The sequence below is a fragment of the Natator depressus genome, chromosome 11 (assembly GCF_965152275.1).
Source record: "Natator depressus isolate rNatDep1 chromosome 11, rNatDep2.hap1, whole genome shotgun sequence".
Lineage (NCBI taxonomy): Eukaryota > Metazoa > Chordata > Testudines > Cheloniidae > Natator > Natator depressus.
This window is the reverse complement of record NC_134244.1, coordinates 18,542,277-18,557,338: the sequence shown is the minus strand read 5'-3', so window position 1 is coordinate 18,557,338 and position 15,062 is coordinate 18,542,277. Positions and strand designations below refer to the sequence as shown.

Below are 15,062 nucleotides of genomic sequence, written 5' to 3'. Positions count from 1 at the left end.
CTTCCTTGTGCAGTGTCTTCAAGACCTCTTGTATGCCTTTCCACCAATCCCCAGGGTGATTTCCAAAATCAAAGGCGACAAAGCCACGATATTTCTTGTAGCTCCTTACTGGCCAAGGCAGTTTTGGCTGACAGACCTACTACATGTCCATCTGTCTCTGATCTAGCTCCCAGACTGCGTGGACCTGATCTCACAACGCCATGGCCAGATACTCCATGTGAACTCGAAGTCACTGGACCTCAGAGCATGGCTTTTGGCTGACTGAAAACCATTGACCAAGATTGCTTCCTATAGGTCCAAGAAATCCTGGCACAGAGCAGGAAAGTATCCACCAGTAGAATATATCCATTTAAATAGAGGAAGTTCATGGTAAGGGCAAGAAAAAAGAGCAACAAAAATTATTAGGGGTATGGAACAGCTTCCGTATGAGGAGAGATTAATAAGACTGGAACTTTTCAGCTTGGAAAAGATACGACTAAGAGGAGATATGATGGAGGTCTATAAAATCATGACTGGTGTAGAGAAAGAAGATAAGAAAGTGTTATTTACTACTTCTCATAACACAAGAACTAGGGGTCACCAAATGAAATTAATAGGCAGCAGGTTTAAAACAAATAAAAGGAAGTATTTCTTCACACAACACACAGTCAACCTGTGGAACTCCTTGCCAGAGGATGTTGTGAAGGCCAAGACCATAACAGGGTTCAAAAAAGAACTAGATATATTCATGGAGGATAGGTCCATCAATGGCTATTAGCCAGGATCGGCCGGAATGGTGTCCCTAGCCTCTGTTTCCCAGAAGCTGGGAATGAGCGACGGGATGGATCATGTGATGATTACCTGTTCTGTTCATTCCCTCTGGGGCACCTGGCACTGGCCACTGTCAGAAGACATGATACTGGGCTAGATGGACCTTTGGTCTGACCCAGTAGGGCCATTTTTATGTTTTTATGTTCTTATATGGCCAGCCCATCGTGGTCTTGACCAGATCCAGGCTCAATATCACAGATCCTTATCTATTGCACTTATACAGGTTAGCCTCTTGTTCATCTCTACTAAGGTATATTTCATAGCAATCTCAGCTTAGCATCCACCTGTGTAGTCATGCTCAGTCTTTTCTCATGGTATCAAAGTTTCTTAAAGGGCTGTTACGCACTTCCCCACTGGTCAGAGAACCTGCTCCGACTTGGGACTTCAATTTAGTCCTGACACTGATGGAGTCTCCATTCAAACCTACTCCCTGCACCACATCTGAAGATGATCTTCCTAGTGGATAACACTTTAGCCAGGAGACTAAGTGTTAGGCAATTATGGCTAAGCCTGAGTCTCTATACAAAATTCCATAGGGATGAGGTGTTGCTAAGACCTTATCCAAAGTTCATTCCTAAGGTGGCTTTAGAATTTCATCTAAACCAGTCAATCAGTCTGCCTGTTTTCTTCCTGATGGCATACTTGGCATCAAAAGAAAATAAATTAAAGACACCAGATATATCCAAGACCGTTGCTTTATTACACTGATAGGACCAAATTGTTCAGACTGTTGCTCCATCTATTTATAGTCATGGGCACGTGTTCTCAAGTTCAAACCCTCTCCTCACAGAGGATACTGGAATGGATTACAAATGTGTTAGCTGATGTAATAATCCCAATAAACATCAAGGCTCACTCCATCAGAGCTCAAGCAACATCCTCTGCCTGGTTCAGAAATGTACCAATTTCCAATATCTGCAAAACAGCAACATGGAGTGCCCCACTGACCTTTGTCAAGACTTATGCATTGGACTCATCTGCCAGAGCTGATGCCAAATTCATCACTGTTCAACGCACATAGGTGAAACTCCTCATTACCAGCATCCTGACTGCCCACCAGTCACCTACAATGGTATTCACAGTGACACATACTCAAGAAAGAACAGTTACTTACATTTTAATTGTCTTTCTTCGAGATGTAGTCAGAGTGATCCCATGACCTGTCCTCTATTCCTGCTTTTTGAGTTTCAAATTGCAAGGGAAATGAAGGTGGATCTTGGATGCCCTGCCCCTAATGCCCTTGTATGGGAGTACAAGAAGGCACAGGGCTCATGCATGGCCCTACTGCACACTACTATTAAAAAAAAATCTCATGCACATGAGGTGGGCACCAACAGTGGAATCAGCGCTGACTAAATGTCTTGATCAGCCATGATTACTGGAGGATAGGTAACTTCTTTTCAGGGGACTTATACCCAAGGAATGGATTATCTAATGAGGGACTTGAAGACACTGAGGAAAGTCACCTTAAGTGGGAACCTTTATAAAAAGAGGACTTCCTTACAGGCAATTTTAGAGAGAGAGGAGACCAGGCCCAGAAGGCAAGGCTGGGCAGTAGCAAAGGAGGGTCTTGGAACCCTGAAAGGACTGACCAAAGCCAAATGGACTCTGAATGGTCAGGAAACTGAGAGAGGGGTTTGCATGCAGGTTTTTGCATGCAGGTTTTTGCTATTTTTCCATAGATCTGTATAGCTTTTGTGTGTTTTCTATGAGTAAAGGGTGATTATTTTAGAAATTCCTTTGCACTGTCTTTTTGACTCTTGCATTCAATGTCACATAGTCCCTAACGGGGGTAACAGTAAGTTAGAGGATCAACAGCTTCAGTGAAACTTTGGGAATGTGCAAGAGCTCCTTGGGACAGCTGGCACAAGTTGCAGGGCCTGGGCAGTTGGGCAGGTAAAGTTTTCTCTCTCTGGGTTGGGTGCTAGTTAGAGGATGTGTCCCCAGAAGTGTGCCCAGAGGTCCAAAGCCTGAGACAGTGCTTAGATTCTGCTCAGACCCAGAAGCCAAGAGCAGGTGATATCCAGTGGGTGAATCCTTGTACACTAATCTGATGACGGTTGTAACAAAGTTCCAAGCTTTTTTCAGCAGCTATCTAATCGTCTTCTGCCTAGGCTGTTATTTGCGGACTGTTAAAGCTATCGCAAGACAAGGCTTTCTTTTCTTCCCTTTCCAAAACCAAACTTCCCTCACATCTAAGGGCTTGTCTACACTACTCGCCGGATTGGTGGGCAGCAATCGATGCAGCAGGGGTCATCTAGTATACGTCTAGTATACACGCGATAAATCGACCTCTGAGCGCTCTCCCGTCGACTCCAGCACTCCACCAGAATGAGAAGCGCAAGCGGAGTCAACGGGAGAGCGTCAGCTGTTGACTTATCGCAGTGAAGACACCGGGGTAAGTCGATCTAAGTGTGTCGACTTCAGCTACACTATTCACCTAGCTGAAGTTGTGTATCTTAAATCGACCCCAAGGGGTAGTGTAGACAAGCCCTTACCTAATCACCTTCTGGCTAATGTGCTTTTTGTGAATGTGGGAATAGTGCAGATTTTGCCTCCAGACTCACCTTCTTAGGTTAGGAGCTAGAATGGATTAACAGATTTTTTTCTTTTTTTTTTAAGATAAAAAGAAATCTAACTTGATGAGGCAGATATAGTGGGAAAACCCTGCAGGTAGTTGATAGTCATCCTGCCTGTCAAAGCAAATAAAGAGGAGGAACTCTACACTGACTAAGCTGTTTCAACTGAGACACAAAACAAATTAGCAAGGGGAAAATAATTTGCCTTCCTACTGTGCCAATGTAAGGTTATTTACTGTATTTCACTTTCCTTTCTCTTGCTCTCTCTCCTGGTTTTTAAAAAAATCAAAAAGCAAGAGTTACATGGCACAAAAGAAATATTTTTCCAAGTTAATTTGCATACTGGTAGGCCCTTTTAAAAACCACATTCTTTTTGTGGAAAAGTGCTTAGCAGAACTACTGTGCGGGTATCTTCAGACTTGTTAAACTACTGTCAAAAGCAGCATATAGTTACCTTTGCCAAATGTGGAAAGAGAATTCAAATAAGTATTACAATAATTGTAAGTTAACCTTATATGTGAAGCTCTTAAAAAACAATGTAGGCGTTTACTGCTGTAAATACTTTGAAAAGGTAAATCATAATAGATATGCTACTTAGGCCAAAAGAAACTGTATTAAAAGTTCTGTGACTTAGTCTATTTGCTATGGCAACATAGCTGAAGCTTAACTGAGTGCTCTTTATTTTATCTTTAGAGAAAGTTGAGATCCAGTTGCAAAATATTTGAAAACTTTCATAACACTGTTATGCTTTTGCATCACATTGCATATTTATACAGATTATATTTACTCATCGGTATTTTCTGTTGTTGAAAATCAAAAAAAAAATCTTAAGTTAAATATTGTTTATAGCAGTGAACAGTAAAAACATTTGGACCAAATAATTGAAAGAAACTTTCAGAATTGCTTTTTTAAATAAATTAAATCCATTGACTTTCTTTTAAATACGTTAGGGTCAGGGGAGACTCATCTGAAATCTCAACAAAAGCCCAATAATAAAATTTTTATATAAAGCCACATCTGTTTCCTTAGGTCTTAAGATGTAAAAAAATCTACTGGAAATGACTGTTGCTAATCAAATCACCAGTTACTGAGCCTCTCTTTTGTCCGTTCACAGGTAACTTTATTGTTGCCTAACTTCAAATGGTTTAGTGCCTGAATCTGCAGGCTTCAGAGTTCAGTGAGAGTTGAGATTTGTATTTTTACTACTGCAAGTTTACCTCCCTCAAAATTATCTTCTTGGCCCTATGAGTCCCTCCACTGACACCCTATTCTCAAATGCATCAAATGCATTCCCTCCAAACAATCTGCAAAGCCACTACTGCACGCTCCTTCAAATCCCTCCTTACAAACCAAAACAAACTATGTACTATTTAGTCCCGTGTGTCCATAACATGCTCATATTACTGTTTCCCCAAATTCCACTCTTAACCTTCCCTCTCTCCTGCCATTTGTTTGTTTTATGAGCTGCATGTTGTCTTAAACTAAGATTGTAACATTTTTGGGACAGGAAGTGTCTTAATATATGCCTGTATAGTGCTCAGCACAATGGGGCCCCAACTTGTCTGTGTCTTCTAATTATTACTGTAATACAAATAATTCATAACTAACCAATGCTTTGCACAAGTGTGATAGACTAAACTTTGATGGAGAAAACTTTGGAACTTTTCTGTGATCGTATCATTCATTACTAAAAGAGCCACTTAATTAGGTAATAAATTAACCTTTATATTAATGATTATTAAGGTCAAAGAGTATAGCCTTCTGTATCGAATACTTAACAGGAATAATCTTCCATTGATACCATATCAATACCAATATCATATTAATCATTTTAAATGACTCTAGTTTGCTAAGTTTTTAAAATATTTTGCAAGCCTAACGTGAGTAGAAATAGGAAAAAGTGAATTAGATTATTCTTTCAGTTTTAATCAGTGGTGTTAGGGACACAGGTGCAGATTTTTTTAATGCATTTTTTTTTGTTGGTGTCCCTTTAAATATCTCTAGGACAGAAATCAATTGATATTCATTAGATTGTCAGCATATTAAATAATCAATCTGAGTTGTCATTATTTTAGCTAAAGGGAGTTTAAAAATTGCATTTTAATCCTTAACAAGCACCACAAAACTATCAAATCCTTTGAAGTTAAGAGAAACTTGTAAAGGAACAGCGGATCGTTAAAATCATGAAGACAGTATCTGGAAAGGCTTTTCTCTGTTAGAACATGACTCATACGATTTAAAAAATAGTTAACTTTCTGTCCTCCTAATAAAGTCTACATCACAAAAGGTATTAAAGCAGAAACCATCACTGTCTGAATTTTTTGTATAGTCTGTAGAACTAATAAAATTTCACCATTTCTTGTGTTCTAGGCAGGAGCAGTAAAGGACTATATCAAAATGATGCTTGAGAATGACAAACTTAAATTTCTGGTTTTTGCTCACCACTTAAGCATGCTCCAAGCTTGTACAGAGGCAGCCATAGAAAACAAGGTAATTTTAAATGCTCTTCATAGAGTTTAAAAATGACCTCTTCCAAAGATTATATTATTAGGCCCCAATCCTGCAAACACTGAGGCACTTGCATAGCTCCTTGAGTTCTCAGTAATTCATGTGAGTGTTTGTGGAATCAGGGCCACAGTCAGTATTGAAAAGATCTTGGTTGTAGAATAGTTTTGGGAAATAATGTAAACACTTGTATCTGGAACAGTAAATGCCAGATTCCTTGCCATTATACTATTGTAGAGTAAGTCCTTTAGGTCATTGCTAAAATAGTGTACTGTTTCAGTGTACTATAATAGCTCACAAAATGGTATTTGGAATTAAAGAGAATATTAATAAATAATCCTCACAGTGAAATAATTTTCTTCTGTAACACTTTCCATTTAAAGATTCCGTGTTGCTTTACAAACATTAATAAATGAATTAAGCCTCATTGAACTCCCATGTGGTAGGTGAGATGATTATCCCTATTTTACAGATAGAAAAGGCTGAAACACAGAGGTCCTATGGTCCTGAGTTAGGAGTAGAACAAAGCTATTCTGTTTCCCAGTTTTTTGATAGTGTCCAAAAAAAAAATTCCTTTTATGTAAATTATGGGAATCATTATTTAAATTTGCCATTATCTTGGGATGTTATAGGCACGTTACATTCGGATAGATGGAAGTGTTCCTTCAGTAGAAAGAATCCATCTTGTCCATCAGTTTCAGAAGGATCCTGATACTCGTGTGGCCATCCTGAGCATTCAGGCTGCTGGTCAGGTAAGATTTAAAAAAAAAAAAAAAAAAAAAAGTAGATATTGGATAATGCAATTTGAAGTATAAAATTTAAAAAGACAAAGCATACACATATGATGTCTTACTATAAGTGACCTATATCATGAGGCTTTTGTATTCAGCAGCCAATTTAGTACCAACCATATAATCGGTACTGAATTTAAGTTGAAATTATTTCTACAGAACCAAAGCAAGGAAAGTGTCAGCCTGTACTTAAATAGGATGTTGGTGTGAGTTCACTCATTTTAAAAGCATCAATGTAATAAGAAGCAAACATCACTTTTCACTGTTGTTTGCTGGGGAAGCAATGTGGTGGCAGTTATACAATACTGCAGTTTATCTATATCTTACTGACATTTCCAGCTGTCGCTATTTCATGTTGTTATGGGCACAAATACTTCAGAAGCATTAATAATTGTCTTATATCCATTTTCAATGCTTAAATCAATACTGCTGTATAGTTGGTGTGGGTTACTCTTCAATGGAGCAACCATAAAATTAATAATCCTGTTTTGCTTGCTACAAGAAGCAAAATGCCTTGACTCACCTTAGAAAAAAACCCAACATGTATCTGTCTATGAACCATCTGCTGTCCAGGTCACCCAGTATCTGAAGAAGAGTTCTGTGTAAGTTCAAAAGCTTGTCTCTCTCTCTCTCAGCAACAGAAGTTGGTCCAATAAAAAATATTGGCTCATCCACCTTGTGTCTCCAGTATCTTATTGCCATTATAAAAATATTTTACATTATTTGTAGTAGTTCCCTTCTGATGTTCAGTCATTCAGTGAAATGTACTTGTGTGTTTATAGAGTCACATCTTCTCTGTGTAGCATTTGATTAATCAGTGAATCAACACTGCTTTTACTAATTTTGTTTAGGGTTTAACTTTTACTGCTGCCACTCACGTTGTGTTTGCTGAGTTATACTGGGACCCTGGACACATGAAGCAAGCAGAAGACAGAGCACATCGAATTGGACAATGCAGTTCTGTAAATATCCACTACCTTATTGCAAAAGGAACTTTGGATCCTCTTATGTGGGCAATGTTGAATCGCAAGGTATGTATTGAAATAAAACAAAGTAATCAACAAAGTGTTTGATGTGTGTCTGGAATCCACAGTATTCAAGGATGTTTGCTGTGGAGGGTTCTGTAGAGGGGCATTGTCCTAATCTCAGGATATTAAACCAACCAATATATGTACAATTGCAGGGGACCAGAATGACAACTTTTATTCAGAACTAACTTTTATCTTTTCTGCTATCCTTTCGTAAGAGGCAAAGATAAACATGTTTTGTTTTTTAAGATGCAAACAGGGAAGAAAAGATCATTAAAGGATCCAGTAAGATTCAGCAGGTTTATGTAGTGGTAGACAAGATTAACATCACAAAACATTTAATTTCTGTCTTTCCACTATCAATTGTGAAATTGGGATGGCTTGGATGAGGTTGTTTTTGAGACAACTGCTTTTCGTCCTAGAAAATATTAACTGAAGCTTCTATTAGAAAACTATAGAAATTGACATTTGAAAAGATGATAGTTTTAGAAATATTCACATCAAAGTTTGGAAAGAGAGTTAACAGCTAGTTGTGATAGCTTAAAAACTCCTTACTTATGACAGGTATCAAAGGACTGGAAAGAAGAGATGAAGGAAGGATGCTGCAAGTAACCACTCTCCTCTAAACCTGACTTAATTAAGGGAAAATACTAAAATGACTACAATTGCATTGGTTGGCGGTCTTCATCTGCAAAATAGACATTCGCATTAAGAAAGATTGTACACCAAAATTCTAATGCGTGACACTAAAAATTTAGCCCCTTAAAGGAATATTATTGTTATCCATTGGTTGTGTTTGATTTGTATTTGTTTGTGATGTCAGTGTTTTTCTGGGCTTTATTCAGGGTAAACGGATTAGCTGTAGTGCCACTATTGATGAGCACTAGCTGTGCCCACAGAATAAACTCCACTTATATGACTCACCAAAATGAGATGCTGCTCTTAATAGATTGTGCAAATACTGGCTCCCACTTAGTGGGATTTGAATATGACCCTGGGCTCTGCTAGGTTCTTGGGCTTGGCTCCTCCTTGACTGGGTTGGGTCAGGGGAAATCAGTGGTGATATCTCTCAAACACCACTTACTTGTGACATCAAAATTAGATGCAACTCACAGTAAATTGTGCAGATCTGTAGCAGTCACTCTCTTTTTATACAGGAGGAATAAAATAATTTGCAATGTTGACATTTAAATTATCGTCAGTGGGCATCTGAATTAACCCCTCAATGGCACTTCACACCTGTCAGGTCTATTGTTTCAAGCTATCTGCAGGCTCATCTAAGCTTCATTTACTCTTTTCACATTTCTGTGGTTTTCTTTGCAACCATAACAATTAGAGATTTACTTAAAAAAACAACAACCACCTGGGACTCTAGAGTACAAGATGATAGCTTCAGAGACATGCTAGTATGACAAATGGACATGTACGAGCTGATGTGTACTATTTAGTCTTTTTTTGGTCAGAAAGGCTGCTGAACATTCTTAAACACACAGGTTAATTTCCCCGACACCAATCCAAGAAATCATCTCGTTGCTGATATGCTTGTCAGTAACTGCTCAGTCTTTTTCGGAAGCGTGACTGAGAAGGTGATGGCTGTTCAATTCCAGGCATATTTGGATACCCAGAATCCTTGATTAGTTCCAGTCTGTGTTTGGCTTTCTTTTGAAGCAGAGGCTGCTCATCTCAGATTCATGATTGATTTTCTTCTGGCTTTAGATCAAAATCAGCTGATTATTTTGGTCATGCTGGATCTTTCAGTAGCTTTTAATATGCCTGATCCATGTGATGTTTTGGAAACTAGTATGTGTTGTTGGTACGTTTACAATTGCTTTCCAATATGTCATACCTAGAAAGACGTGTGGCTTTCAAAGTTTTAAGTTGGGATTTACAAAGGAGTCTAAGGAAACTAAGTACCTGAATCCCATTACAATTCAATGAGAGTTGTATGCCTAACTCCCTTAGGCTTCTTTGAAAATCCCAACATTAATATTGCCTTGGCTACATTCAAGACCTGCTCCTTGAGCATTGTAGAGATGGATCTCAATATTCAGGCACCACCTGCCACTTAAGGATTCCACCACAGCATCTGAAGTCAGCAATTAACTGTGCTTTTACTTCAGTGGTCGCTAGGGTATGGAATTTGCTCCCATCTCTCCTTTATTATTTTGTATTTGTTTTTATTCTATTGCCCTGTGGCCTTTGGAATGGGTAAGGCAGATTGTAAAAAGCACTAGGTGTTTCCTGTGGCTGGGAGAATCAGAGAGCTGACCCTTGCAGGCTTCCTCACACTAAGGGCAGGTATTAGCAAGGTGCCTCTCAACTCTAGCTATCCCGAGAAGCGTTGCAAACATATAAAGGCTTTGTGAAAGGGACATATGTTGTTTAAGTTTTGTAGTAACATAAATCGATAAATATTGACTTCCCCCAACTGTCCCATTGCCAAGTCATCATACAGTAGTAGATTTCATCTTGGCATTGTGGCACTAGTGAATCTTGATAGAGGATTTGAAGGAGTATCAGATGGTAGCCTTATAGATCTTCAGTCAGTTATTTAAAACATTTTTTACTTTGAATTACTAAATTGTGTTCTGCACTTTTACAGTTGCTGAGTTATGTTTGAAAGGGAAGTAATGCTTAGTAAACTTAAGCAACTAAATTTACTCTGAAGTGTGAAATGATTAACTTCATCTGTCTGCAGGCCAAAGTTACAGGCAGCACATTGAATGGGAAGAAGGAGAAATTGCAGGCTGAAGAAGGTGATAAGGAGAAGTGGGATTTCTTGAGTTTTGCTGAAGCCTGGACCCCGAACGAAAGTCTTGAAGAGGTCAAGAATGAAGTTTTATTCACTCATGTAAGACAAGATGGATATATATATCTTCTTCTATGCTCTTCTTTTCTAAAATAATTCTAATACCTAGTCATTAATTGTGCTTCAAACTAAATGTTAAACTGCTCCTATTTGAAAAGAATGAAGTCTGAGAAACAGCGTTTTAGATTATTACTTGTCCTTCTCTCTGTCACTCTCGTCCCCATCCACTGCTTCCTCTTTTGGTATCAATCTTTTCTTGCTCATTTTGCTGCCATTTCTCCTTTTTAGAATGGGTTGATGTGGGGCTGTACAGGTACCTATTTTCTTGTCCAGCCTCATTAGGTATGCTGTCTTAGTGAACCAGTGAAATTATTAGACTGTAGAATGACCTCTCTAGGGAAGTAGTAGAAGCACCATCACAAAAGACATTTAAAACTAGTCCGTAGAAAGCGCTCAAGAATATTCTGTTGAGTCATATTGTCCATTCCTACCAGTGCAGGACTGTTCACAAGCCTTTTTCTAGCGCTGATCTCAAGGAACATTCTAATGGTTACAAGCACTTTTAGTTTATAGCTTAATGCTGAGTAGCGTGTTATAATTACAGTTAAAACTGACCAAAGTACATCTGTACAATAAAGGGTCTTGCTCTGTAATCCATTGTGTCCTTTAAATTATCGCAACATGGTGTTTCATTCATATGTATCTAAAATGATGTATATTGTATGTTCAGTCTGGCTCAATGAAAAATTGAGGTGATGCTAAATGACATTGATCTGGGCACTCATAAAAGAGCATGATATTAGGGATGAAAGTATACCATCCTACTACCAACTAAAACATCTTAACATTTGCATTTGTTGTTAAAAGCAAACGGATAAATTTATTAATTTTGTGAACAAAGAAATAATGCATGCAAATAACCCGATTGCCTTCTAAGAAATATGTGTGTGTCATATATACCATAAAACAGTATATCTTAACTTTCCCAGTGCTAGTTGAAGGGAGATGAAGGCAAAGTAAATCTTCCCAAAGACTGTAGTTGATTTAATGAGAAATTTGTATTTAAGAAGAAAAGTTTTAGAGTTTCTCAAACAATAGAAGAAGCTTGTATGTACAGATCAATTGTTTGAGCTTTTCTAAGATTTCACAATTTTATTATAGCTCTCCAGTGAAAATTATATGACTAAAGCATGCAAGTAGCTTTGCTGTCCTGTTAAGCTTTTTATCTGCTATCATTTAATATTACAAAAAATCCATGTATCTCAGTTACTACAAATATCAAGTTTCTAGAGTATTTAAGATTTTTGCTGAGTTCTTCTATATGTGAACCAACTACATAATTTTCCTGTTGATCTTTCTTTCAGTGAGTGATTGGTTGAGAGAGTCTCTCACAAAATGTACAAGCCAATTGTTGCAAACAGTTGACCACCTGATAGGAGATAAAATTGGGACCTCCCCATTATGATGAATACACACTTCCTTTGTGCTTTATATTTGTTCACTGCTTTCACATTCCAAAGTATTTCCAGAGCCCTTTGGTGAAGATTTTCAAACTTGACTAGTGATATTGGGATACTCCATTTTTTTGTGTACTTAATTTGAAACACCTTCAAGGGGCCTGTTTCTTAGAGGATGGGTGTACAGCGCTCCCGGACAATCAGGTTTCTTGAAGGTGTCTCAAGTTGGGCACCCAGAAACAACAGTCACCTTTGCAAATCTTGCTCTTTAAATATACTGAAATTACTTCACGTAACACTGAAATGCAGCCATCTCTGCAATGGAGTGTTCAAATCAGGTGTTCATACCAATCAACAGTACACAAGACTTTTGAACAGGAAGTAAAAAATTACTATATGAAATTGAAACTGGAGTTTAGACTGGCAGAATGTAATTGCCCACATTGACTCTTGCTAGGAAACCAGAGCTAATACATCTACCCTTGTGAAAAGTGCAAAGAGTGTTTTAATAACCAGAAGATGGCATCTCCTGCAGTACAGGGTTGATCTAACAACATTCAGGAACCTTGATCAGTTCAGTCAGTGGTTCTCAACCTGCAGCCCGTGGAACACTTGCAGCCCAATTAGCACAACTGTGCGGCCCATGTGACATTCTCAGGGCCATACAAGTAGTATATATATTGTGTGGATGTGGCCCAAATAACACAGGGAGAGCTGCATATGTTGCCCACAATGGTAAATAGGTTAAGAATCACTGATTCAGAGGAAAGAGTTTCCTCCTGCTGAATCATCAACACAACTTACTGCAGCATCCATTACTTGGGAGAACTCTAGATTCTGTCTAAATCCAACCCTTCTTAGCCTATGAATTGTGATAAGTTCATAGCCCAAGGTGGTGCATCTGCAAGCCAAGAAAATAACTTTTTTAATATAGTAAATAGCAGTGGGCTCATGACTACTGTGAAAATATAATTATCATAGGATAATGTGAAAATAGAAGCTATGTTGAAGAGTAGCTGTGCTTTATGGAAAACTTTAAAAAATGTTGTCTACCAACACCAGTTTGATATGTTATATTTCTTTATATTTCTCTTACTCTGGCCTTCAGTGTGATACACTTCTTCTTGAAAACAAGATATTTTTTGTCTGATAATTCCAAATGAACCTAAAATATAATCTTCTTTTTGACATCACAGACAGTTGTTCTGGAAATGACCCAAGACCCTGTACTCTCACAAGTGTCCTTAGTTATACAGGCAGGAAGACATCTGCAGGAATTAGAATTAATAATTATTTACTAATATGTGAAGATATGAAACTCCATATAAGTGTTATTTATTATTACAATATATAAACAGAATTGTTTTCAAAGCTCAATATTTTTGCAAAATAGCCAAAATTCCTCAATGCATCAGTACTCAACAAGTGGTTTATTCACTGTCTGGTTATCATTTATCTAATATATCAATAATCACCCCCTTCTGGATTGCCCAGGATAATCCAGATAGCTGAGGTTGGGTCATTTCATTTACTAAACTTGAATTATATCCCTTCCTGCTGTTCAGACTTTAAACTGTTAACTTAATTAGCTGTTATGATATTGCTCTGAGTGTTTTTCAGACTATCAACAAATGTCCTTCAGAAACTGGCCTATGTTTGGTAATAAGTTTAAATGTCTCAAGTACAGGGCTGTTTGTCCTGAATGTGTTTCAGTGTTACACTTGAGGCTTTTATAACTTTAGCTATAAAATTGTGTAAACTCCATGTCCAACTGATTTTTGCTAGGCATTCAGTATTTAAAAAAAAACTAGTGATTAATTCAGGACAACAAAAATGCAACACTATTTCAGTCCTAGTTGCCCTGTTTAATAATGTTTGCCAAAGAGCATAGGGAGAAGGTGATTTTCATATTCATGTTTTGAATTTTCATTTCTGGCATCACTAGTGTTAATTCTTCTAAGTCATTTTTGATTATTCAGGTTTTCATCAGCTATGGTGTTATTCAAGCTTCTCTTCATTTAGCTGCTTATAACTGAGTAACAGATTTCTCAGTGACTCACTTTAGCATGCAGTGCTTTTTATTCCTCTTCTCTGAAATTCATTTATTTTGAAGTTTAGGATTGATGTTATAAAGAATTAATGAGCTCCTTGCAGAGTTATCAGTTGAGATAAGGGTTATGTTTTGATCGGTGCTTGTTATTGTTTGCTGCTCTTCTGTCTAATCTTTGTCATAGTTCTGTTAGTTTTACTAGATTTCTTTCTTCTCTGTTCTATTTCTTTCATTATGTTTTTAGTCCTGACAGTAACACAAATATTGAACAGCCCTAAAAGACAATTTAACAGCTGTTCTTTTTCTTTGGAAGATCATTTTTAAAAGTTATGTTCTGTCCACTGGTCTGTACCGTAGAGCAATACTACTATCCAACCCAAATTATACTGTGGATTTTGGCTACCACCTTCAAAGTTGGCCATGTTTGTTTACTTTCATTCTAGTAGATTAAAGGGTCTTAATGGTACCTGTTTTTGGTTCCATTGGTAAGGTTTGATCATGAAGCCATTGACCAATTTATAAAACATTGATCTAGGCCAATATCAAAGAGATTTGTCCATGTACTTCACAGGAAGTCTTCCTTGATGTACATCTGCCTTTGAATCATGAGACTTCTTGAACTGAGCTTGTTCAGGGCTAGATATCAAAAAACTTACTTGATAAATGTCAGGTAGCTGATGTGTGGCCTCAGAGAGGAGCCTTGTACTTTCTGTGCTTTATTGCTTCAGGCAGCAGCAGTGCCTGGGTTACGTGTAAGTTCGAGTTAAGCACCAGGATATTACTCATGATGTTATTATCCTGGTTCTTCATTCATCATTGTCTTATGCAGCTGTCAGGGTGTCAGTTGGGCCATTGCATCTGCCTGATCTATCACCTCTCTTACTGAGACTATACTTGTGCTATATCATTTTATAGTGCAAAAACTGGCTTTGCGATGTTATCTGGCTCAGTCTCAGTTTATCGCTCTGTGTGTCTTCAACAGCAAGTTGCCTCAAATAGTACAGCTATAGTTGCTGAAACCCAGTACATGTCA

General features: G+C 37.8%; 1 protein-coding gene across 2 annotated transcripts in view; it reads left to right on the top strand.

Moving 5' to 3' along the window:
* ZRANB3 (zinc finger RANBP2-type containing 3) overlaps positions 1-15,062 on the top strand; it is a 184,146-nt gene that overhangs the window by 74,413 nt on the left and 94,671 nt on the right. For both annotated transcript variants that reach the window (XR_012641407.1, XM_074967266.1), the window contains exons 9-12: positions 5,760-5,879; positions 6,527-6,646; positions 7,537-7,716; positions 10,412-10,564. Coding sequence is in view for 1 of the 2 variants with exons in the window: in XM_074967266.1 (XP_074823367.1) it covers positions 5,760-5,879; positions 6,527-6,646; positions 7,537-7,716; positions 10,412-10,564 (573 nt within the window). In the remaining variant the exon portion in view is untranslated. The remainder of the gene's footprint in view (positions 1-5,759; positions 5,880-6,526; positions 6,647-7,536; positions 7,717-10,411; positions 10,565-15,062) is intronic.